Below are 25,728 nucleotides of genomic sequence, written 5' to 3'. Positions count from 1 at the left end.
GGCATGGCCCAAAAAGTAAAAGACTTCAATCCACTTGGTAGCAGTGGTTGAACAATCAATTTTATCTGAGCAATCAGGTAAAATATATCCATACTTTGTCCTAAAAATTTGATATTTTGTTCTGTCATCCCTCGACATTTCTTATAGTGGTGTTTCTTTTGTTAGACATTAAGATTGCACATTTTTATCTTCATGTTGTGTATTTTGATAACATGGGTCTTTAATTATTCTGATATTGAACATGGTTTCTGAAGTGAGACTCATACCACACAGAGATTTTGATACTGCTCACCCAACTCTCTCACCCTAAAGCCTCTGGGAAGTCCTCTTTCCTATCCTATTTATGGATATGTGATCTGGAACACTACAGAATGCCACAAGCCTGGGATGGCCGTATCACCCTCTTTTTCCTTCTTGAGAGCTGTATGCGGGGGCCTGCCTGCTCCCGGGTACCACACTGCAAGGTGGACAAGGTGGACGTGGGGCTGACACTCAAGCTCCGCGGCAGATCCAGAACAGCAAGGAATTAATTACTCATTCTTCCAGATCCAGCTCAAGTGTCATCTTCCTGTCGCTCCCAGGGGCTGCTGCCCATATGAGTTCCTCTACCTTTGGTTCCCTACCATTGAGAAGAGGGTGACAGAGGAGGAGATGGCATCACTGACTCAATGGACATGAGTTTGAGCAAACTCTGGGAGACAGTGAAGCATAGGGAAGCTTAGTGAGTGACAGTCGCTCAGTCGTGTCCGACTCTTTGCAATTCTCCAGGCCAGAATACTGGAGTGGCGAGACTTTCCCTTCTCCAGGGGATCTTCCCAACCCAGGGATCAAACCCAGGTCTCCCACACTGCAGGCAGATTCTTTACCAGCTGAGCCACAAGGGAAGTCCAAGAATACAGGAGTGGGTAGCCTACCCCTTCTCCAGCAGATCTTCCCGACCCAGAAATCAAACCAGGGTCTCCTGCATTGCAGGCAGCTTCTTTACCAACTGAGATATCAGGGAAGCCCAATAGGGCTTGGCGTGCTGCAATTCATGGGTTGCAAAGGTCTGGACACAACTTAGCAACCAAACAACAACCCTTGGTTCACATCTCTGCTGTGGCTCTGCTGGGCCATATTGTCACTTACAGGTTTACTTTTCTGTCTCTCTGAGTAGATGGTGAGTCTTTTGAGGGCACAAAGTATGTCTCATTCACTGTCATTTCCATCATTTCTAGTGAGTGTTCAATGAGTGTTTATTGAATGAATGGCCCCTCCCTCCAGGCCAGATGAGAGTCGAGGGTTGTGAAGCAAAACAATGACAACTGTTCTCTTAAGCAAGGGATAGGCGAAGCTACAGATTTTTCTTCTTCTTAGCCCTCCACTTCCTTCTGCCCTGTAAATGGCTTTGCACTTGTGTCTCACAATCACGAGACATAATAAGGCAGTGTCTATCATTAAACAAGCATTAGATGATTAATCACATTCTAAGTTCTAAATCACATTCTAAATTAATTACATTCTAAATTAATCACATTCTAAATCACACTACACCTAGTACCTGTGTCTCCCATCCTTGCACCACTAGCATGGTTTTCTCTTTACATCTTTAAAATTGAAGATATGTGTTGGTTGTAATGTAACTCAGATAGTAAGCAGATGAAAGGTAATGAGATGAAAAATCTGTCTTTTTTTCAAGATTAACTGTCATGTACCATTTCTTTAGATGGCTAGGATATCATGTGAATGAAATCCAGAGTGTGGCTTCATCTCTATAGTCAGAGAATGAAACAGCAAATAGAAAGACCTTGGATCACAACAAGGTCACGACATCTACCTCTAGTTCTGAGGAAAAGGGGACCTCTTGTCCACTAAGGGACAATCAGTTTGAAGGATGTTGCCAACAGACAGATCATATTTGTTCAGGAAAGAATGACATTTATTCTCTTACACCAAATTTCTCAGTAGGTCAGACCTGGTATCTTTACCTACGATTTTAATGAAATCATGTATAATGGGTCTTCTTCAATAAGGTTAGCTGGAAAAGATCCTGATGCTGGGAAAGATTGAAGGCAGAAGGAGAAGAGGGTGGCAGAGAATGAGATGGTCAGATAGGATCACGGACTCAATGGACATGAATCTGAGCAATGTCTAGGGGATAGTGAAGGACAGGGGAGAGTGGTGTGCTGCAGTCCATGGGGTCACAAAGAGTTGGACTACTTAGCAACTGACAACAGCTGGAATATGGTATGGAATTCGTATGTTGGAAATTAATTCATATGTGTATAAGAAATTCTTAACAGAATCAGTTTAAGTTAATAACAAATGGAAATAGGTTCATAAAAAGTAGAAAAGTAAACGAATGCTTAATGAAAGGATAACGCATAAGATGCTACTCTAATAAAGGAAGGAAATGCCCCTTCCAGGGAATGAGCTTTAGAATAGCTTGGAAATAGATTCCAACCCTTGACGTCCCCTCATCTGTCTACAGTGTGATCCTGCAAAAGTGATTTGACCTCTCTGTGATTTCATTTCCTAATCCTCTACAAAAGGGTCACTTTGGCCAATTCTGTGAGGAACAGTGGAACTCATTATCTCTCTGAATGCTAGGCAGACTCTAGCCGCCTCTCAAAACTCCCCACAATTTTTCCATTCTAAAAGCCACTCCAAATCTATAGGTAAGAGTTGCTGCATGGAACCTTAGCAGACCATCTGGAAGGTAATATATCACTGCCTACACTTCAGGAGAAGGTCAAGAGAGGTTAAGTGGCTTGTTCAAGGTCACACATTTGGTTAGTAGGGATCTGGAACTCAGATCTTTTTTGCCACTTACTGCTTTCCCCTTTCTTTTGTTTTTATTATTATTATTTATTTATTTGGCTGTGCTGCAGGGCACATGGGATTTTAGTTCCCTGACCAGGGATTGAACCGGTGCCCCTTGCAGCGGAAGTGCAGAATCCAGACCACTGGACCACCAGGGAAGTCCCTCCACTTTCCCCTTTCAATACATCGCTCAGCCCCTTCATGCAGCTGCATGACTGTGACAATAGGAAAGAGAAAATGGAAGAGCAGATTTCCCCCTTTGATTATATGAAAATCATCCACTTTTTCAACACTAACCCTCCCACATATTATGGTAGAAATGAAAGGCTTGTGTGACTAAATATAGATGTCGAGTATCTTACAAATACTTCAGTATTTTAGGAAGTGGGAAATGAAATTGGCTGTAAGCAGAAATCAAAACTATCTAAATTCTCTCTAGAAACTAATCGTTAACTTTTTAATCTCTGTTTTCGGCAACCTGAAACATTCATGAATTTGCTTACATAGAGAATGGCATGACAAACATCTCTTATTGGGATGGATAAATTGAACAGAGATGCTTGCCAACATGCTTTTTAATGGTGATGAGGCTTCCACTATATAGCTCTGCTTATAGTAGGTGTTCAATAAATATTTCCAGAAAGAAAAAAGAAAATAAGGCAGAGAGAATGAGAGGGAAACAGGTCATTCTATTCTCTGGGATTTCGGGAAAATGGGATATTAATTCCGGATAAAATAGATGTAAGGAAATAGTCTGTAAAGTGCTTTAAAACAGTTGGAGAGAAACCTACTTATTCAGTTAAAGAGATTTAGATGATTCAGGGCAGAAAACTGACATCCCATTCCCAGGCTCCCCCAGGCCCCTGTACAAGTACATAAAGCCATGTACATATCAGGTGTCCCAACTCAGACCTGGGTCCCCCAAGATCAGCTCTGCCTCTTAGTGATGCCAGTTCAGAAATGGGGGACCCGGGTGCCGCCCCTTCGTCAGGTGGTGAGAAGGACCCCAGAGCCACTCTTGGAAAGGTAAGAGTTGAAGTTGACAGGAATTTCTTGGTCTGGGCCTTTCTCTTGTTAAATGAGGGCAATGCTGCCAAATTAGGTTCATTAATACCTTTTTCAGCAGCAACATTAGCATGAAACTCAACACACCTAAATGGAAGACCTTGGAAGAGATTCCAGATTGAGGGTTGAGGTTGGTGCAGAGTCAACATTTCTGTTTTAAATGTGCCCGTGCATTTTAAATTTATCCTTTATGCTATGTGATGTCTCTGAGTTCCTTCAGGGAAGAGGCCGTGATAAGCCAATTGCCAAAGTTAGCCATGATGTTCATTAAAAAGTCGTCTATAAAATAAGTTTAAAAAGATTACTTTGAAAGAGAAATATTTTTTAAATGTTAAAAGAATATTTTTAAAAAAGCGTTCCACTTGGGGCTCCAGCTGTATTGGGAGTCAAACTATCTGGAATCTTTATAGACACATTTAAAGAGAATCAATTTAGTCATTAGGCGTAACAACAGTGCTTGTGCATGCTCAGTCGCTTCAGTCACATCTGACTCTTTGCAACCCTGTGGACTGTAGCCCACCAGGCTCCTCTGTCCGTGGGATTATCCAGGCAAAAATACTGGAGTGGATTGCCATGTCCTACTCCAGGGGATCTTCCCAACCCCTAGGGACCAAATCCTCATCTCTTGCACTGCAGGTAGATTCTTTACCCACTGAGCCATAAAGAATCTGCTTGCCAGTACAGGAGACATAAAAGATGTAGTTTCAATCCCTGGGTCAGGAAGATCCCCTGGAGTAGGAAAAGGCAACCCACTTCAGTATTCTTACATGTAAAATTCCATGGACAGAAGAGCCTGGCGGGCTACAGTCCATGGGGTCACAAAGAGTAACTATAACAGAACCCATCTATTTTATATTTATTATGTTACAGACACTTTGCTAGCCTTCCTCATATCTTAAGTCATTTACTTTCTCCACTGATGATAAAGGAGAGAGTGTCTAAAGTTTTAGCTTAGGGACATAGTCTTTAGAATCATACAGATCTAGGATTGAGTCTTAATGGCTGTGTAACTTTGGCAAGTCTAAACCTGTTTCCTCATCAGTAAATGGAGATAAAAACAGTACTACCTTCTTCCTAGGTTGCTGGGAAGATTGAGATAGTCTCATGAAACATTCAGCCAAGTGCCAAGGGCATAGTCAAGTGTGCGATGAAAATTAAATGTTGTAAGTATTCTTATTTGATCAGGTTATCCGTACCAAATATGACTTTTCCCCAAGAAGAAATTAAAACAATGGCCTTTAGGGCCATCCAAGCGGGGAAAGAGGTAAATTATCTTTTGTCATTGCTTTCTCCCTAGAATGGTCATACTAGTGAGGTCTGGGCCTAACAAACTTCAAAGACAACTATGGAGGAAGAAAACAGTGAGAAAATAGTAGCTAGGATGTCCTGTCCACATTGCAGGGGAGGGAGCAGCAATCAGGAAAAGGAAGTACCAGGGCTTAGGAGGATGATGGGGAGAAAGAAGAAAAGCCGTAAAGAGGACTTCGTTGGTGTTGTTTAGTGGCTCCGTCAAGTCTGACTCTTTGCCACTCCATGGACTGTAGTCTGCCAGGCTCCTCTGTCCACGGAATTCCCCAGGCAAGGATACTGGAGTGGGTAGCCATTCCCTTCTCCAGGGGATCTTCCCGACCCAGGGATCAAACCTGTATCTCCTGCATTGGCAGGCAGATTCTTTACCACTGGGCCACCAGGGAAGCCCCAGGAGGACTCTGGGGACCTGATCACCACCTGCTCCTAACACTCACTCCTTCTCTCACTCCTGCAGACTTAGGGCACAAAGCCCCAAGCAGAGGCGGTCAGGGAGCTCCGGGCACCCTTGTTCTCCGGGAAGAACTCCTGGGTGGCGTGAGCCGGCCTCGTGTGCAGCCAGGTCAGGGTCTGCTGCGGTCAGCCCAGCCCCGCAGAGCCCCACAGCGGCTCTGGCAGCTCCCTGGGAAAGAAGAAAGCAGCATCTTCCATGCATGGCAGACCCTAAAACAAAATAAGAACTGCAAGATTTGATGGACTCTGACAGGGGGAAGAAGAGAGCGAAAAAGATGGAACAAAGATGCCATTTTAAAATCACTGGCTCAGGTTCAGGATTTCACTATTTTCTATGGCAAGGAGCAAGTAAAAAAAAAAATCCTGTTGAGGTTTTTTTTTTTTTTTTTTACAGTCAGTGAAAGCTGGAGGGCATGGGGCTTCCGATTTTTCCCTCTTGGGGGACCTGGGAGCCGGTGCTCTGGAGAACTCAGGAAAGGGCAGGATGGCCAGAAGGCAGCAAGGCCCCCAGCAAGCAGCGGGAGTGGAGGAGGCACGGGGGCAGAAGGACACTCTGTGTTTTCAACTCAGATCCTGTGATCTTTCTGCCAAACGGGGGTTTACAAAGCGAAAACCTCCAGAGCATTCTCATACTTTCTGGCTTATTTGCCTGGTGTTCATCTTAACAGGAATCAGCTGCTTGCCTTCTCACTTCTCCAGCATGTTGCCGGGGAGAATTTAGCATCTGGTCTGGCTATTATTAAAAACAAGAACATCCTGCTCCCTTGGGAGAACAGCACCACTGGCAAGAAACGGACAGAGATATTTGCATTCAGAATTCCAGAGCTGGTTTCGGTTCAATATCTGCTCTCCCCCCTCCCCGCCCCCATCCCAGGCTTTCATTTTGAAATTTCCCCATGCATCTGTCATTCGCATCGTGGTCTCCTCTTGCTGAAACAGAAAGAGCGTAATTTTTCCTTTCACTGGGAGGCAAGAATTGCTGGAGTTGTTCAAATACTGCCCGGCTCCTTCAGTGTGATAAAGTTGAACTACCAGAGGAAAATTTTTTTTTTTTTTACAACTGCGGAAATGAAAAAGTAAACAAGACTGGGACTGCATGGGTATTCAGACTCCAGCTTTTTTGTTGTTGTTTTCATCTTTTGCTTTTTTTTTTTAAGCATTGGGCTAGAAGCCTGAAGGAACCATATAATATGAAAAACCCTGAGAGGTTTTATTAGCCAATAAAAAAAAAAAAAACCAACTGAGTTCCTATTAACCACTTAACTCCTTGCTAAAGTTCCGCCTTGCATCCCTCCTGGATCCTTCCCTCCATTGGATGCTCGAGAAGCGTGAAAGTCAGCCCAGAAGTCTCTCCTCCACAGTTTGAGTTCCCAGTGTGCCCCAGAAGTTGTGGTAGGGAATTACACTCAGTAATAATCTCTGCCTTTCTCATCTGTAAAACCACTAATAAGATCTTGATAAGGAGTTGGATTTTCTACACCCTCATAGTAGCCACACCCAGAAAGACTCTCTGGGCACACGGCTAAAAAGGAGAAAGTTCACTGTGATTTTCAAGATTTCAATATTAAATGACTGTGAGGGAAAAAGAGAATCGGGCTAAGACATTACTGGGGTCTGTCACAAGTCCCACAAAAGGTTCCTCTCGTTTTAGGGCAGGAGAACAGAGAGAAACTCACAGAGAAACAGAAAGTGAAACTGGCCAGAGTTGCTGCGCTGTCAGAGATGGAAGCAGTTATTTAAAAAAAAAAAAAAAATCAATAAATGACCTAATTTAAGAAGGAAAGGATGTCCAAGGAGATTTAAATCATAAAGCCATTGTATTAAGGCTCTCACGATTATACACATCACATGGTTTTGTGTGTTGGCCTTTTGTTATTTTTAAATTTGCACTTTTACACCAAAGCATCATCTGATTGTGTTTTGGGAATTCCTGGTACCCTCATCTCTCAAAACCCTGCTCCGGCTCTGCCACTATATGCTCTATCTCCTAAGTCCACGGATCCTACTCCATCTTCCTTCCATCCCTGCACTGGTTTACTTCTGGGACTTTGGGTTCTCAGAGAGAAATGCCGCAAGGCAGTAGGAGAACAGGGCCACACAAGACCTGGCTGCAATTCTGTGTTCTGATCTCTTCTGTGTGGTGAAGACAAAACTAGTTCTTGAGGGGCTTGTGTGGAAGTTCTTTAGCTTGTCCCTGGCCCACCCCGGCCCCCATTTTTTCCAGCATTTTGCTAGATGGTCTTGATTTCTCCATAAGGATGATATCTCTGTGGGGGTGTGGGCAGGGGTGGTATTCCTCCCTTCCTATTGGCTGTGGAGTGACACAGAACCAGGGAAAAAAGCATGTGAGCTACCTTTGTGATGCTAAGACATAAAGTAGGTTTTTCAGAAAACCCCACTGAGTGGTCAGACATCATCACAACAAGATCATAAAAAAACAAAATTAAAGTTAAGTTTTAGTAAACATTTAGTGGGTTTCTAGAAATTCGATCCTTCTGCTTTCCAACTGGTTAAGCTTGTCTGTCAGGACAGCAGGGCCGGTTGAATCACGGAACGCTTGTGAATAAAAATGCTTTACAAAAATGAATAATAGCCCTTCTTAGTCGTCCGCATCACTGTGCTCCTGACATCTCAGGGAGGCGGCCGGTGTCCCCAGTCCCTTCTAAATAACCTATTTGAGGAAGAATAATTGCTTGTGGGAGGAAGGTGTGCTTTTTTGCAGAATTTGCAGGAGTAAAAACATCTGAGGCAAATAAATGCTGTGTCAAGGGGCATCTGTGTGTGCCCGGAGCCTCATCTTTCCCTGAGAGGTTGCTCTGGCACCTCTTCCCATCCCTTTCCCCTTCTCCCTCCCTTCAGGCGTGCATGTACGCATCATACACACACCCAACACACACACATACAACACACACCCAACACACACACACACACACACACACACCACTTAGTGTATTTACCCTTTACTCTGCAGTGGATCCTAGACTAAATTTTGATGAATTAGTTTTTTTTTAGTTTCATTTTCAAAGCCTCGAAATTGAATAGCTACTGCTATGAAGCCCTGGGGGAGCTACAAAAAAAGGCTGGTAAGGAGCAAGGAAATGCCCTTGCCTTTGCTCAGAGCTCATAATAAGGACCTATCCATGTATTGGTTACTACCTGGCCTTTCTTAAGCATCTTCTCCAGGCCCGAGGAGAGAGCCCAGGAAGGAAGAGCAGAGGTGGTGGAGAAGGGATGGAAGTGGCCAGGTAACCCAGGGCGAGGGAGAAGCCAGCTGCCTTGCCACCCCACATCCTCTGCACCAACACCCGGACAGCTCAGGTGGTGCAGACCCTCCCACGAAGGCAAACTTTCCAGGCCCTTTCAGCCAACTTGAGGAGCTAATGCAGGAGTCTACCTGGGGTCTCACAGGGAAGCTGGCCTGCGCTCACTGAGACAGAGGTGGTCAGTTGACTTCCCCCAGAAAAACTTAGAGACTACAAAATAGCAATCTTATCACAAACCACCCCACAACCAAAAAAAAAAACAAAACAAAACACCTTGTTTCCTAGAACAAGGCTCTAAACTAGCTTTAAATGATTGCGACGGACAATGAAACTGGATCACACCCCCGTTAACCTGATCAGGTAGGTAGGGGTGTTTGCTGACATCAGATCAGCCGGTACCTCCATTTCTACACAGGCTCTTGGCTGTGTCAGTGCAATTAACCACCCGCTTCCAGAGGGGTTGAAAAATCAGCTCGTGAAGATCTGCAGGCCCTGCCCTCCCAGTGAACGAGGAACGCTTCCTCTACCTCCTTCCTGGCCTTTCCAGACTGCTCTCAAATCCCATAAATATAAACATGTGGCTCTTCAACCGCATCTGCAGATAATAACTTCAGGGGGCTTCCTGTTTACATGGCAATACCCATTTCCCAGCCAAATAAACTCTGCAACAGAGAGCTGAGGTGTTTATGGGGCCGGTCTCGGCCGGGATTGAGTTAACAGGAAACACCCACTCTCCAAGAAATGTCTGATGATTCAATATTCGGGGGGCAGGGGGCACAAAGGGTCAAAAACGCTGGAGAAATTGCTTTCTTCTTCTGCCGGTCGTTTCCAGTGAGAAACAGAGAGCCCTGATGATCGCAGCCAAGCCGGCCAGTCCTAGCAAAGCCCCATAGCTGTGCTGATCGAGGGCTACATGGCCCATGAGGCGGGGAGGAGGGAGGCAGTGCAGAAGGGAGCACCAGAAGCCACCCTCCTGACACATGCAGACCTCAGAGTGCCATCAGGTGAGGCAGTGAGAGAGGGTGATGGGCATGCCTCCCTGGGAAGTCCCTAGGTATCCTGCCTGACTCTCCTGTTTGAATGAGCAATGTCTTCTCACACTGGTTCTGTACAGAATGCCTAAGTTGGAGCCTTTGGCCCAATGGTTCTCAATCGGGGCGATTTTGCACCCCTCTATCCCACCCCGCCCCACCCAGGGGACATCTGACAACGTCTGGAGACATTTTTCACCATCAGGACTGGGTAGCTACTCGTGGCATATGGCCAGTAGAAGCCAGGGATGCTGCTAAACATTCTTCATTGCACAGAACAGCTCCCCGCACACATGCCAAAGAATTATCCAGCCTGAAATGTCAATAGCACCAAAGTCTAGCCCAGCACCTTTCCATAAACCAAGAAGCTGAGACCCCCCGAGAAGGACAGTGTTGCACCCTAAACCCCGCTGCCACTGTTCAAGGCTGGAAAGTCCAAGAGAGCCACCGTGCCCACCTCCCGTGCAATGCCTTTTAAAGTCACACAGATGTTTAACTTACAAGGATAAATAAATATGCATCCTCAAAGAGTTGCAAACAAGTTCCCCGGCCTAAGTTCACCCCAAGTGCTTTTAGGATGTCTCCTAAGCTTAGGAATGAGTGGTTGCTAAGCTCTTTTAGAAAACAGAGCCAAAGAGGTAAGAATGAGCAGATCTGAAAGGCAGCCTCTAATTCATAGCGTGACGTGGGCCCCCAGCCAGTGGTCGTGCTTGTAGGTACCGAGGCTTCCCTGTCCCTCCCTAGAAGTGTGATAAGCCAAGACATACAGACAGCACAGGCCAGAAAGAAAGCAACCACACTAACCCAGGCCCTCGACCTTCTTGCAGAGGAGGGACTTACCAAACATAAACAGTGGCCCAGAATAAAAGTCTCCAAACTAGTTAAGCTCACTACTAGCAGAATTTTTCTGAGGCTAAAGCTCCCCAGGCCAAGGTCCGTTTTTACTCATCCTCATCTTTGGTTGACTTTCTTTTTAGGAACCCCAGAGATGTGAGGAGGAATACAGATCGCCCCCTACGGCTGGGCAGCTCTTGTGATTAGTCAAGGGTTCACTGCTGGCTATATATATATGTTCACATATATATGTGCCTGGAGATGAGAAACATGGAACCATCGAGGCTGCTATCTTTCCACCCTGACTGGTCCCCCAGTTGGAATAAGGGACTTTACCCAAGAGTGGGGTGAGCACTCCTTCCTTCAGACAACAGGCTGATAAGGAAGTGAGCACACTCCTAGATTCTTCACCCACCCATCTCTGTGTCAATCACTCAGTCGTGTCTGACTCTGTGACTTTATGGACTATAGCTTGCCAGGCTCCTCTATCCATGGGATTCTTCAGGCAAGAATACTGGAGTGGGTAGCCATTCCCTTCTCCAGGGGATCTTCCCGACCCAGGGGTCGAACCCAGGTCCAAAGCAGAATCCAGCGCTTACCAAGACCCTTTTCCTCTCACCAATAATATAGGATCTCTGCTCTCATCCAGCCCTGGCAAGTCCTATGACCAATAAGTGCCCAGGTGTAGACAGGAGCAGGCGTCAGACAAGAGAAGGAGCCGCGGATGAGAAAAAACCCAGTGTACACACATAACAAAACCAAAAAAGCCATTTTATTGAAAATTAAATTCAAACTTCAAATTAATATTACAATCATGAGAAAAATGCCAAATAATTCAATTTACAGTTGCAACATACAATACAAATAGTCCCTTTGAAGTTAAGAGTAAACTCATCCACAATCATGACCTGTGGCACAAAGCAGAATTTGTACAATATGTGCACGAAAGCAAGTCTTGGGCAACAGCGATTGGAAAAAAAAAAAAAAAATTGAAAGCTTGTATTTACACAAAATGCTACAAATATTTTTGTTCCACAGAAATCTAAGAATGGTAAAGCATATCCAAAAAAAATGGAATTTTATTCAGAATACCTAAGAAATGACTGTAAGTTATGGTTTTGGCTGATAATATTTCAAAGTACTGCATGAAAAGGCAAACAGTTATTTGTAAACATGAAGTAAACAAACATCTAAAAACTTCTCACATAGAAAACACATTTCAAAGGCATTATCTTTTTTAAGAACAACAAATTCAAAGTTTCAAAATGTCATCTTTTATTTATTTATTATGGTTCTTCTGAATGTCATAGGTATAATTATTGTTTTTGCTAATGCTTTGTGTTTTCATGTATTCCCCTAGACTCTGAGTCAGTCGCTTTCCTGGGAATGGAGGGAACTCTTTCAGCCAGCACACCCATCTCCTCCCCTCTGAATCCACAATGAATGGGGCCTGATGATGTGCAGTTCTCTGCTCACATTTAAAAGGTCCTGGTGGGGGTGAGACGGCCTGAAGAGTGAACCAGAGCTGTTGAATCTTTTCGTTCTAAGCTGGATATCATTTCACAAAAAATCTAAAAATCTTTGGTATCTATTCTGGAACTCTGACACAAGTTAAAACAGGTTTTTTATGTTGTTTTGTTCTTTAAAAAAGTGGCCGTACTGGTGATGTTGTAAACCATGTCATTTTAATCTGAAGAAAGTACAGTGCTGGCTAGTTCATGGTTCCATAGTAGCAGAAAGGCTTTGTTTTAATCTTGAAATCACAAATCATGCACATGACTCAGTGCAAATTAAGGACTTGTTTTTTTTTAAAAAAAAAAAAAGCAAAATTTAACCCCCAGGCTGAAAAAGGGCCAAATTTAATCTAAGAAATGTAAATTGCCCCACTGAAATGGTTAGAGTGAGGAGAGAAGGAAGAAGTGCTTGAATTTTTCCCAAGAAAAAAAACTTTTAAAGTGTTTCTGGGTTGCTGCCTGCAGCCACTATTACTAACATTTCAACACAAAAGCGTCCCTCAAGTCACTTAGTATGTGTACTGTAAACTTAAAAAAGCCCTTTTAACATTAAACAAGAATGTACAGATATAGTACCTTTTTTATTAAATAGGGTATAGCTGGCACTCGAGATAACATTTTTATGTCAATTAATTAAGATTGAAATGTGTAACCAGACACTGGCTTTTTTAAGTGCTGCTGAAACAAACACACATATTTTACACTTAAAAATAAATGGATGGTGGTGTGCTTCAAGCTACCACACACAAACAATAAATAGTATCCATTACTACTTCCATCTTTAGGAATAGAAAAGTGGCTTATTTATCTAGGCATACTTGGTATACAACCTTTAGAAGGCAAAGTGTCTTGGTTTGGTTTGGTTTGGTTTGGTTTGGTGTTCCCCTCGATTTTTCTTAGGGGGAGTCAGGGTGAATTCCCAGGTGAGAAGCACAGGTCCAATGCCCCTTGAGCTATCCTGAGATGCTTGGTGGGTCTATGAAGTGGGCTGGAGGATGACCAGGAAGCAAGGGGCTTCTGGGGGCTGTAGGCAAATCTCTTATCAGGTTCTGCCTAGGGCGGGGACGGGGGGGGGGCGCACAGACTTTGAATGAAAGAGCCCTGACCTGTGGGGGAGGCGGGTGGGGATCTGCCTGGTGGTATGACACGGTCCTGGCTTGGATTAAGGACCAGGAGAGCCCAGAGTGCATCCGACAGGAGGGCTTCAGCTCAGGTTCACACACAGTAGTAGACACCAGATTCCACCTAGCCTTGCCTTCCCGACACCCTCCACGGTGAGAAATACAACGAGTATCAGAGGCTGTGTGTTCTCAGATCAGCTGCCTGTTGGAACTTGCCTGCTCCTTCAGATGACCCTGCTCCCAGAAGACAATGACTTAATTCTGCTTCTTTAAATGCAAATTCTGTGGAGAGCTGCCAGTGGGGCCCAGGCTAAGGCAGATTTGGGTTCCCCTGACTTACTGTCTGGGTAAGGCGAGTTGGGTAAGGCTCCCTGGCACAGTTTTATTCTCCTGTACCTTGAGTATCGTGACTGATCCTTCAGCTACGTGTGTGGCTTTAAGCTGACTGCATCTTCAGCGTGAAGCCTGGCAATTTTGAGTTTTGCTTTAACTATGAAACCACAGAATGCCATTCTGCAGTTCAAGGATTCACTTGTGCTTGTCTTTTAACATGACGAGAGTCATCACTATTTCAAAGAAATTAGGAAACCACATCACTCCAGCATTTTATGCTGATAAAGGGCAACATAAGTGATAAAGGACTCAGGGTTGCTTTTTAAATCTCTAATTATTGCTATTTTTTTTAAAAGGCAAAGCTGTGTTAGAGGCAATCAAAGATCTGAAAAGAACGAAACATATCAATTCCTTCATACATCGCAAAAACAAGCTACATCTAAAATATTTGGAGATGGAAGTATTTTTAAAAAATCACATTGTGCCTGGATGAACTGAAATTGCTTAGCAATATTTCAGATATGGCTCTAGCCCACTGAAGAAATTTGTTATTTAATAAAGAGCACTTTTAGAGACCGAAGTCAACATATCAATACACTAAGAAATGTTTCAAGGGTCCAAATGTCATTAAATAATTATAAATATATCTTTAAAGTTATATGACCATTCACGTTAGCAAGTTACCTCAGATTTTACACATATTCATAATTTAAAAAAAAAAGAAGACAAATAACACACAGCCAAAGGCAAACACTATCTCTACTGTTATGGCTATAATAAGGTATTGCCATTTTCAGTTTTGCATAAAAGGAGAAGGAGTGGGTTGGAGGGGGCAGGTGGTTCGGTATCGGATTTCCTTTTGGTTCAATGGGAAAAGGAAAAAAGAAGTATGAAAAAGTAAAATAAAATAATCTATCCTGATCAGTATTTTTTTTTGAAGTCACTTTCTTAAAGTAGGAAAAAATAATAATAATAAAAACAACTGAACCAAACAGTTCAAATGAGTACTTGCAGAAAGTATGAAAGCAAAAGTTTGGAACAGTTGCTCTGAGTGGATGGCAAGGGAGTGGAAGCATTCCTTTCTGCCTCTCTTCCCTTCGCGGGCACCCGGACCGGCTTTGTAAGCGGGTCTGCCCAGGGCACAGGTCCACATGTTGAGACGCCGTGAACCGTGAGGACGTGTGGTTTCAAAACACAGGGAGGAAGCGGCTTTGCTCTTCCTCCCAGACTTGGAGTCCACCTCTCTGAACTGGCATCTGAACAGATGATTGAGGATAAGAGACCCAACAACAACAGCAAACAAAAAAATACCTTTTTTTTTTTTTTCCCTTTGTTTGTTTGCAAAGGTACATGTTTAAATAGAAAACGATCTGAAACCTGGTTAGGGCTGTCTCTCTCTTGGGCCTGTTGCTTTACAAGATTTACCCTCTTAGGGTTGCAAGATCGTGACAGAGTGACTGAATGCAAAAAAAGCAAAAAGAAGAAAAGAAAGTTTTCTAAAAAAACAGGCACTTTGTAGATAGCGAGTTGATATACATATATATGCACTCTCTATATATGTATATGTCGATACACTGGGGATGTGGCTCCCCACCGAGACCGCTGGGGCCACTGCTGAGGAAGTTTCAATAGGGTCGCCAGACAGATTCATCCATTCTGCCACTAGAATTCAAAACGGTGGGGGAACTGCTGTGGCTTCCGTCGGCGTCAACGCCATCGTTCTGGGTGGGCAGGTTTGGGTTTAATAGCGTGCTGCCGTTCGAGGTGGTGGTGCACGGCGGTAGCATTCTGGAAGGAGAGCGATCTCCCCCGGGCACCATGGGGAACTGATAGGATCCTGACGAGGTGCCATAGTAGAGATATGGCGTGCTGCTGGTCTGGAAGGGTCCGCTCTGGCTTTGGGAGGAGCCGGGGTAGGGTGGTGGCAGGTAGGTGTGGTAGTGGGTGGTGGCGGACATACCGAGGGACATGCCTGAGGTGACTGGCGGGGTGTAAGTAAAGGTGGCTGGATAGTGCATTCGTGGGTTGGAGAAGCGGCTCTCAGTGAGGGATGAAATGCTTGGGAACTGCCTGGGGTCTGAAAAAGGGCCCAGTTCTGAAGCACCTAAAAATTACAACAGAAGATGGGGGGGAAACATCTGTAAATATCAGTTAAAATCATGAAAGAATTTTTTTCTTTTACAAGGAAAAAAAAAAAAAAGAAAGAAAACTTTAGCTTTTCCCCAATGGAACAGCAAGCCACAAACAGACTTTCAAATGCACCAGTCACTACACAGTCTTTTGGGGTTTTTTTTTTTCTTTTTTCATTTTACAGTCTTTTAGCCTCAAGTTCTTCACACACACCCCACCCCCCACCGCCCCAGAGAATCCCAAAGGGCTTTAAAAAACCCAAATATGTGCTAGGTTGTGCATATAAACCCCATACTCCACGAGACAGATTTCACTCACCAGACTTTAAGACTGAATCCTCATTGATTTTTTTTTTCTCCTCCCTTTCTGTTTCTTGGGGCACCTCAGACATTTGGAAGTGACCTTCATACTAAGTCTGACACATTTCTTTTTCTCACCCAATATAAAGAAATTCCAAAATGACCTGTTTTGGTATTGATACTCTTGTAGGGCCCTTTCATCAATGAAGGAATATCAAAAAGATACCCTAACATGGGCCTATCACTTGAACTTGTAAAATAATGTAAAATCATTATCTTAGTAATCAATTTATGTATTTTTTTTCTCATCTTAGTAGCTGATTTCAAAAAGAAAATCAAACTAGAGTTCAGTGTTTTCTGGAACTAGCTTATGTATCTGGGGTCATATAGGGAGAGTCTGACCCTTAGAAATTCTGCTGAGGGTCATAAGCTAGTAGGATTCAAAGTGGGTGGTACTTAGTAATCACTGCACTTCAAGTCTTGATGGGAGAAGCAAGACCTGATTAAGGCCACGTGCCAACAGCAGCTTTGGGGAAAAGCTCCCTGGAAAAGGAGAAAGAACAGGAGGGCATCTCACCATCCACCTACCGGGCCCATATACCACATCCTACAGAATTAGCTGCAGGCCAGTTTGAACCGGGAGCCTGAAGCAAAGACAGTTTTCCCCTAAAACATGAGGTCCTTTAACTTCTAAAACTAACAGGATGCCTCTTTAATGGGTATTTCTGGCGCTCAACTTATGAAACCATAGTTAGAAACCACTTCATGTGGAAATTAGTTTTCGGAAATGCCAAAAACTTATAGCTGTGATCTTTAAAGACTGGGTTATGAATTTCTAACACTGACAGAATTGTGACAAGCCCTTCGATAATACCAGTGTTCTTAAAGATTTTGTTCACACCTGAACTCTTCCCATCCTTTGGATCTCATATATTTGCTTTTCCTACCACTTTTATCTATAAGGGAAAACAGTATTCTTTTTTTTTTTTTTAATTTTTGGCCACACTATGAGCGGCATGTGGGATCTTAGTTCCCCCATCAGGGATCGAACCTGTGTCCCCTGCACTAGAAGGCAGAGTGGACCACCTTAACCACTGGACCACTGGTGAAGTCTCACTCGGTAATTCTTGAAGGCCTTAGTGAGCAGGTACTTCTTCAGCTTCCTTTTTATTTAGACCTGTCCTCGGATCCTAAAGAACCATCCCAATCCTCTTCTTTCAAGGTGCTGATAGAGAGTTGTTCATTTCTGTTAAAATGCACACTGCCTTGTGTTCTTTGTAAAACACTTGGGTTAAGCGCCTTGGTGGGCATCGATAGCTAGAAGTGACTGCTTCAAAGCAATATGTCGTTAACAAAAGTGTTTCTCACTCATCGGGCAGTCTCAGTCAGACAACCCCACCCAGCCCAACCCAGCAATTGTGAAAAGTCTCACCTGCCTGGCTCTTCTTACTGAGAGTGGAAGGCCAGAGGCAGAAGTCAGAGGTGGCAGTGTCATCATCTGTAAAATGAGGGGATGAGCTCTAAGTTCCCTTCTGGTTCTACCATTCTATTACCGTGAATCCCAAGACAGCAGGAGAAGCTACTGCCTTGGGGGAGGCGGGGGGAGGCTGGGAAGTTCCCACCCCTCACAGTAAACCTTCCCGGAATCCACAGGCCCCATAAGCAGAGGGGGAAAAGCTGGTGAGCAGCTAGCTTCTAATACCGGAAGCAAACACTTTCAAGATGACAAACCAAAACTCGCACAGTCTGGGCAGTTGCTCTCTGCTTTTGATAAATTCTTCCATCCTCCACTGGCCTCTCCCTAACCCCTCCCAAGCACGAAATGCTGACAAGTTCAAGTGTGAAAAGGTGCAAGGAGGGACGCGGACAGAATTGCCCACGGGAGTGCAGATGTGATCTGCCATCTCCCTGCCCCGGGCTCCTGTAGTGCCTGACACGATACAGGCCCGGCATGGAGACCACAGATGTTCTCGGCCAGCCCCATTTTCATCGCAGGGCATCTAGGTGAACTTGAGTCGGCAGAGTTAATAGGTGTAGGCAGGCCACTTCTGTACGCATTAAGTTCAACACTCAGCTCGTGTGAGAGAAACCAGAATAACGTGAGCAATTTCAAAAGGAAAGAAGTCACACTTAAAATAGCAGCGTTTGCTCCACAGAAGCACAGAGCTCACACAGATAGGCTCATCAATGTAAAAAATGCTTCTCGTATTTATACTTAAAATATCCTGTCCTTATCATTAAAATTCCATGTGGTTTCCCTTATTTTAATGCAGAAGCCCTATTAAAACCCTTTATATGGGACCCTGCCAGTAAACTCCAATGTGGCTTTGAATTTACCTCTCCACCCCCTACCCCCAACTTCTTGATTTTACCTGATATATTTGGCTGATATTTTTATTATCCATCACATGCCGGGATCACTGTACCTTTTGGGTTTAGAGATGCCAGCTAATGCAAATTGACATTCATTTTTCAATTAATGAGCTCTGGTTGTGGTTTATAGAAAACAATGCAACAGATTTCCGCTAGGTTTATAGAATTTTCACCAATGGCTTCTAGTCACTTAAGACTGTCAGGTCTTGAGGATTTAACTCCTTCTGAGCTAAGAAAGCTGATGTGAACTTTAAAGGGATTATACAGCCATTTTTATAACTTACAAAAAAGATGATTCTCTAAAATTTGCTTAGTCGTTTTGTGTCACACTGCAATGTGTTCTGCTGGAAGAAATTTTAACGACTTGCAGTTTCATGTGAGATCGCTTATATAATAATCAATCAGTGGTGGGGAGATTGAAAAAATCCTCAACTTAAAAAGAAAGAACTTAAACTCCTTCCTAACTTTCAATTATTTTTTGTAATAATTATTACAGAAGCAAACGATATAACTAAATTTTCTTTCTATACTTCTAATCTCTTTTCTGTACAAGAACTCAGTTTTTCTTTCAGACCATCTTCTCAGGTTGTTTTGATCTTTGTGTCCTAAACTATTCTTACCCACATCACCAACCACAATACATACAACTAGAAACCATCTACAGACCTAGATAGTATATCAACTAAAGAAAATGTAATATCTATTTATTAAAAGGATGAGGATGAACGCCTGGAGAGTTCTCTTACCCCAATCTAATTTTAGAAATGTAAAGCCAAAGCTCAGTAACTGGCCCGGTGATCTGCCTTGTAGCCTGAGAGCTCCCCAGAGCTGGTTTAAAACTCCAGATCACAACCTACAGATTAAATAAAGCCAGTACTGCCAGGAGTTACTTGAAGCCCAAGATAAACACGGTACATCTTCCCGATAGGCTGGTTTTACTCAGTCTGGAGACAAGCGGATGCTGTACAGTAAACACGAATACGATATGGACTAGCACGCAACACTTGGGTGAATTTTCAGGCAAACGAAAAAATGATTTCAACAAAATTTTCCATTTGTAAAGCTTCAGAACACTTAGATGAATTTTTAGACAAAACTGATTTCAACAAAATTTTGCACTTGGGAGGCTTTAGACTATGCCCCCAGGTTCTCTAAGGTACCCATTTATCCTCCTCTGCTGGTTTGGAGTATTCTGGTGACAAAAATCCAAACCCCTCTTTCACTGTCTAGATAATCCTAATCTAACCCACTGACAAATAGGGAAGCTAAACAGAAAAGGGGAACCATTAACTCTACAAAATCACCCAGCTCCAGAGAGGCTGAACCATGGTTAAAAAAGACCTCTCAGACTTCTAAACTCTCTTCAATCTTAGTCACCCTTAAGGAATTTGGTTGACACAATCGCAGATATATATATATATATATATATGGATATATATATATATATATATCTGCTGCCTTAAAAGTTCTATATGCTGAAATAAATTTGCTTAAAAATATTTAAGCAGGTTCTTCTGGTGACCACGTGTTGCCCCCAAAGAGTTACTGTCCTTGGGAGACTATTTAAAAACTCTTTCAGCACTTACTGACTTAATTTACTAAACAGTGAGCAATTAATTCAGTTATTCATGGCGTAACCTGAGTGAGACCAAGGTCAAGGGCTTGATTCCCTTAGGACCTGCTGGTTCCCTACAGATGCATTTCATTCCAGAATGACCCTTTGCACCCACTGCCAAAGTCAGAGAGCTGCAGATTTCTGTCCCTATCAGAAAGAGAGCTGCAGGAAACTTGCTCATTGAAACAGCAGCAGCGGCAGCAGTTTTTCACAATCTAATATACCTGGAGAATAATATACTGATAAAATGCCCATGAAGCTCCAATAAAAGTCAAAGTTAAAAGTAAAAATTTCTTGGGAATTCCCTGGTGGTGCAGTGGTTAAGAATCCATCGGTCGGGGAACTAAGATCCCTCATGCTCTGGAACAACTAAACCCTCATGCTAGACCAGAGAAAGCCCATGCACCCTAATGAAGCCAGTGCAGCCAAAAGGAAAGAAAAGGAAGCACTGATTATTCTTCAGTGAATGCAAAGTCTAATCATTGTGAAAACCATTTTTTAAAAAGTAAAAATTTCTTGCCCCTCCCCTCCAAAGTCTATGGGGAAAAAGGAAATAGCCTCCTTTTACCCAACCAGGTCTCTTGGGTCTTCTGAGCAAGTGGAAAGTGAGGTGGGGAAGGAGTGAAACCAAGATAAGGGAGAATAAAAGAGAAACTCTGATCTCTGGTTCCTGTGGCCTGCAAGCCTCCACTCAGCACCTTCCACATGCTGCTGTCTAATGCTAGTTATCTCTACTTGTGCTGGACTCCTAACTAGAGGGAGCTACAGCAGCAGTGATCTGTCTAATACTCACTCATCTTCCCCTTTTGGGTTTAATAACAACCATGCTTGATGTTTCTTGACCTTTCCCTAGTACTTTCACATGCATTTTCTCATTCAGTAGACACTCAAACCATTATGGCTTGGTTGGTTGAAGATGGGCCAAGACAGCACTAAAAAGAATGGAGATAAGAGCTTGAAAAGAATATTTGACTGGGGTACTTGCCATTCAGGGCTGCCAGCTAGGAAACATCACACCCAGGGACCATCTCTGCTCAGGAGTGGAATTTACACATCCCAACCATGGAGGGCAGGTCGGGACACAGGAAAGGACCAGGGACCTTGAGTCCAGGTGGAACACAGGTTGGCAAATGCAGACTTCTCTGTCCTTTTTTAATGCAAGGGCAAAAATATACAGTATGAAAAGCCATCAGACTTCTCGGCAATAAGGTATTAATTTCAAAGCTTCATGAAAGCTTTTTAAATGGTAGGAGTTATCACTTCACCAAATCTCGAATAACATCCAGGTACTTTTGATTAAGGGCTTCCCTGATGGCTTAGTGGTAAAGAATCCACCTGCCAATGAAGGAGACGTGAGGGTTTGATCCCTGGGTTGGGAAGATCCCCTGGAGAAGGAAATGGCAACCCACTTCAGTATTTTTTACTTGGGAAAACCCAGGGACAGAGGAGCCTGGTGGGCTACAGTTCACGGGGTCACAAAGAGTTGGACGTGATTTAGCAACTAAACAATAACACTTTTCATTAACCCCCTTGCAGCATCCTCTCTATTGGAATAAGAAGCAGTGCCTCTCTCCTCTAAACATCTTCCCCTTCTACATTTTGGCTGCCGCCTTCCCAACTGCTCTATTATATAATTTCCTATTTCACTCGTGTTCTAATAGCATTTATTTTCCATATCACTCTTTTGGGCCCTCAGCCACTGCTTTACTGAATTATTAGCTGTTTCTTAGCCTGTGTTCTCCAACTACAAAGTAAACTTTGGATGGTAAGAATTATGATTTATTTTCCTCTCATATCCCTCAGAACAGTCTACAGGGTAAGAGCTTAAATTTTTTTAATGTAAGCATATGAATGGACGAATAAATCAACGAACAAGTCAAATGGGCTAGGGATTCAAGAACTCTGCACAATAGCTGGTATATTTTTGATGCATTAAGAAAATAGATATTATAATAAGCATTAAGCAATGGTGGCATCAGACCTAAATGTAACTCAAATACAATTCCAAACTTATGAAATCTCATAAAACTCTCTTTAAAGGGTATTCAAAGCTCTCCCCAAACATCACTACATCACTTGACTTCACGTTTCAGACAGAGACCCATCAACGGTGGTTGCCACTAGTGAACAGATGCCACCGTGCTGTTTCCAGTATCCTGAGAGCCCGTATCTATGGTAAGTCTGCACTGGGGAGTCAGAGGGAGAAGAGAGAAAGGAGAAAGAGGGCCAGGCTACAAATGCACAGTGAATGAGCGCACTCCTGTCCCTGCGACCCCAGGGTAACTGCTGCCACTAAGGTTGTGTCATTTATTTGGAGTGAGTAGTAGTAAAGCTCAAATCCTGTTTGAATTTCTAGACAGTAGGTAGAGCCAGTGTGTCAGCGTCACCCAGAACTGAGGATGGCTTTTATAAGATGAAGAAGTAGCAGCTTGGAGACAGGTGGATCCTCATGACCCTGAGATGAAAAATGCAGTTCTCCTGTTCCAGGCCCGCATGAACATCTCCCCCCTGGCTGCCCTGACAGTACATGCCAGCAGGAAAACGCAGAGCGTTGGCCTTGAGTTTCCTTAGATCTGAGTTCTCTGAAAACACACACAGAATGGGAAAATCTTCCACCTTTTCAGGCCACGCAGATGCAAGGCCTTGAAAAACCAGAGGTTATCACCCTGACCCAGCACAGGTCACGGCTACCCTTCACCAGGTGTGACCGGACAGCTCTGCAAAGTGGACATAGAAGGTAACGCGAAAACTATTGGCATCGTCAGGGTTTCCTGTTCTACCCTTCCAAGGTCACGTCTCACTGCTGCTCAGGATGAACCTTCCTGTTTGTGGTAGGACATTTACTCAGGACCCTCACTGCAGCTCTGTGCATGCTCAGACTTACAGCTACCTCCCTGCTGCCTGCCAGACCCTGGTACTGTAAGCAGGGCCTTCAAAGCTCACCACCACACAAGGACTTTCAGGTATACAAATCCTTATCATCTTTTCTTTACCCGATACATCCAGGACATTTACATATGTAAATTTTACCACTCTGTGGTAAAAGTATTGTCACTGGTTTTAGGGAAGTATTTTCATTTTCCAACTAAGGTATTTTAAAGAAGTACTTAGAATATTTAGTGTTTAGAGTATTTAGAAGTATTTAGTATTTAGAGAGGTGTTTTCACTTTCCAACTAAAGGGAGAGCAAATGAAGAAGAACCATGTATCCTCCTTTGAGATCCTCCCTATTTCCACAGTATGGTGCTGAGAAAAGACGGGTACTTCCAAAAAATCTGCTAAATGAATGAACTACTAGCATAGTCCCAAGCAGATAACATGACAGAAGCAGAAATGCTGTATAAACTTATCTAAAAATCAACTTTCATCTCTACCCAGAAGATTACTTTGCATTTTCCACACTGAGACTTTAAGAGATTTTACATAGACTTTCTTACTTTCCCTGAATTTATTCCTTCACACTAAAATGATCAAGTATTGATCACTCAATTAATTTTACTTTTAATTTCACCAAATCAGTCAGAAAACTATACCCCACGTGGAAGAAATGTGATGGGTCAGGCTGATGGGAAAGAAAGCAGAAAAATGAGAATCTGAAATCGATTTTTTGAAGATAATAAAAGGTCAGACCAGCAAGCTCCATAGTTGTGCAAAAGAGAGGAAAAGTGCCTCGACTATCCAGTATAAATATTTATTTTCCGTGTTGTAATGAATTGTACTTTTCCACTGCACGCTCACAAATTCTGAGACCAGCTGATCCCAAGGCTAAGAAAGTATGCTACATTGAAGGAAAGAGAGAAGAGGGGGGAGAAAAAAAAAGTACAACCTGGCAATTTTCAGAAACTTCAACCATCCCTTTAACCCACCCAAATTTTGAGGATATTGTTGGAATAATACATTTCCTCTTGGTGAGGGGGCGGGGGGAGGCGGTTAGATGCGCGGTGTGTGTGTTCGTGCGTGCACAGGGAGGGAGGGTAAGAGGAGGAAGAAACCAAAGGATGGGGTGGTAGGGGGAGAGAAACGGAGTTTTAAAAAAAAACACGAGAGGGCTCTTCTCGTTAGGCCTTGATGAAGAACTTTTTAAAGGCTAGGAAGGGTGGATAGTCTTTGAAACCAGATCCGCGGCAGGAAGGAGGCCAGCACCCAGGACACCGTGTCTTTCAGAAGGGGCCACCCACGGTGCCGCGGCGGTCATATGATTGCTCTGTCACATCCTGAAGCCATTTCCAGCCCATGCACACGTCTGTGCTCCCATTTAGAGAGGATGGGATATATTGGGAACACACATATGGAAACACTTTCAGAGAATCAGTTTCCATGAAATTCATAATGAGCCAAGTGGCTTCAGATGTGGTTGCGTTCCTCCGATTAGCCAGAAAAAAAAGAAGGGAAAAAAAGGAGGAAAAAAGGGACAAATCTACCCTTTCAGACCTTATTTCAGTTTCAGAGAAATTAAAAACCGCTAATGACTTATGGCTACCAAAACACAGAGCCACAATTAAGAGAGGAGGGACTAGGAAAAAGAGGGAAGGAGGTTGGAAAGCAATAGCCTTTCCCTCCTAAAAATAACAGCTTCGGTATCAGTAATCTTATCTTCGATCAGGGGGCGGCTTTCCTGTGACGGTATCTGCCTAGGCTGATATAATTAATTTTCTGACATCCTGGCAACGTGGAGTGCGCATGCGCACGTGTGGGGTGGGGCCATGTGGACAGGCAGAGGTTAGGAAGACCCGCTCTCATTTGATAACATATGTGGCCAATTAAGATTATTTTAAAAATTGCAACTAAATGATAAATTGTTCCTAAGTTAATCTTTCCAAAAAGCCTGAATTTAGAAGGGACAGGCTGGTATTTTCCTGTGGCCTGTGCTAATGTAACTCAGGACTATATTAAAAGCAGAAATTTATTAACTGGCTGAGATGTTATATATTAGACACCCAAGCCTAGCTGATAGGAGGGCATAAAATAAAGAAGGGAACACATGGAGGAGTTTTTTCTTTTTTTAGGACATATTACTGATATTAGTAAATTAAGACATTATTTTTATATTAAAACCAAAGTAGGCATATCATGGAGGAAGATTCACATGAGCCATGAAAATGCTCTCCAGACAGGAGCTGAGTGGTTTGGGGTTATGTCAGCAGATGGAGGAGCAGAGTGTGGGGGAGAAGCTCCAGAGTTCCCTCTGCCCTTTGAGGTGCTTCAATGGGAGAATCTTTCAAACATGGTATGTTGTTTAGGAATGCCGTGAGGATGGGCTGGGGACCAGCATGGACTGGTGCTTAACAGCCCAGTCTTTGCTCCAACCATAGGGATCCTCCAGGTGTTTCTGTAGTCCCAGCATCTCGTGGTGCCACAGATTTTACTAATGGGGAAGAGATTTGAGGATCCCAGCTGCAGAGCATCCATGAAAGACGTCTATTCACATTAGAGCATTAAATCCTCAACCCAGCCCTGGAAGGGAGACCGTGTCACTGACCCCACATTATGGATAACAGACTGAAGCTCAAAGATTTCCTCAAGGTTACAGAGTAGTAAATGGAGGCCCAGAACCTGGCCCCAGACCTGGGGGGCTCCGCTGCCACAGT

The 25,728-nt window shown here is 43.5% G+C and overlaps 1 protein-coding gene across 2 annotated transcripts in view; it reads right to left on the bottom strand.

The window, feature by feature from the left end:
* Positions 1-11,508: 11,508 nt before the first annotated feature.
* Positions 11,509-25,728, bottom strand: part of RUNX2 (RUNX family transcription factor 2) — a 232,936-nt gene continuing 218,716 nt past the window's right edge. Inside the window, exons 7-8 of one of the 2 annotated variants that reach the window (XM_043449962.1) lie at positions 17,586-17,651; positions 11,509-15,828 (exon numbers count right to left, since the gene is read on the bottom strand). In XM_043449962.1, coding sequence (XP_043305897.1) covers positions 15,350-15,828; positions 17,586-17,651 — 545 coding nt within the window. In that variant the 3' untranslated portion in view covers positions 11,509-15,349. The remainder of the gene's footprint in view (positions 15,829-17,585; positions 17,652-25,728) is intronic. The other variant, XM_043449963.1, reaches the window with a different exon arrangement.

The sequence above is a fragment of the Cervus canadensis genome, chromosome 28 (assembly GCF_019320065.1).
Source record: "Cervus canadensis isolate Bull #8, Minnesota chromosome 28, ASM1932006v1, whole genome shotgun sequence".
Lineage (NCBI taxonomy): Eukaryota > Metazoa > Chordata > Mammalia > Artiodactyla > Cervidae > Cervus > Cervus canadensis.
This window is presented reverse-complemented; position numbering and strand designations above follow the sequence as displayed.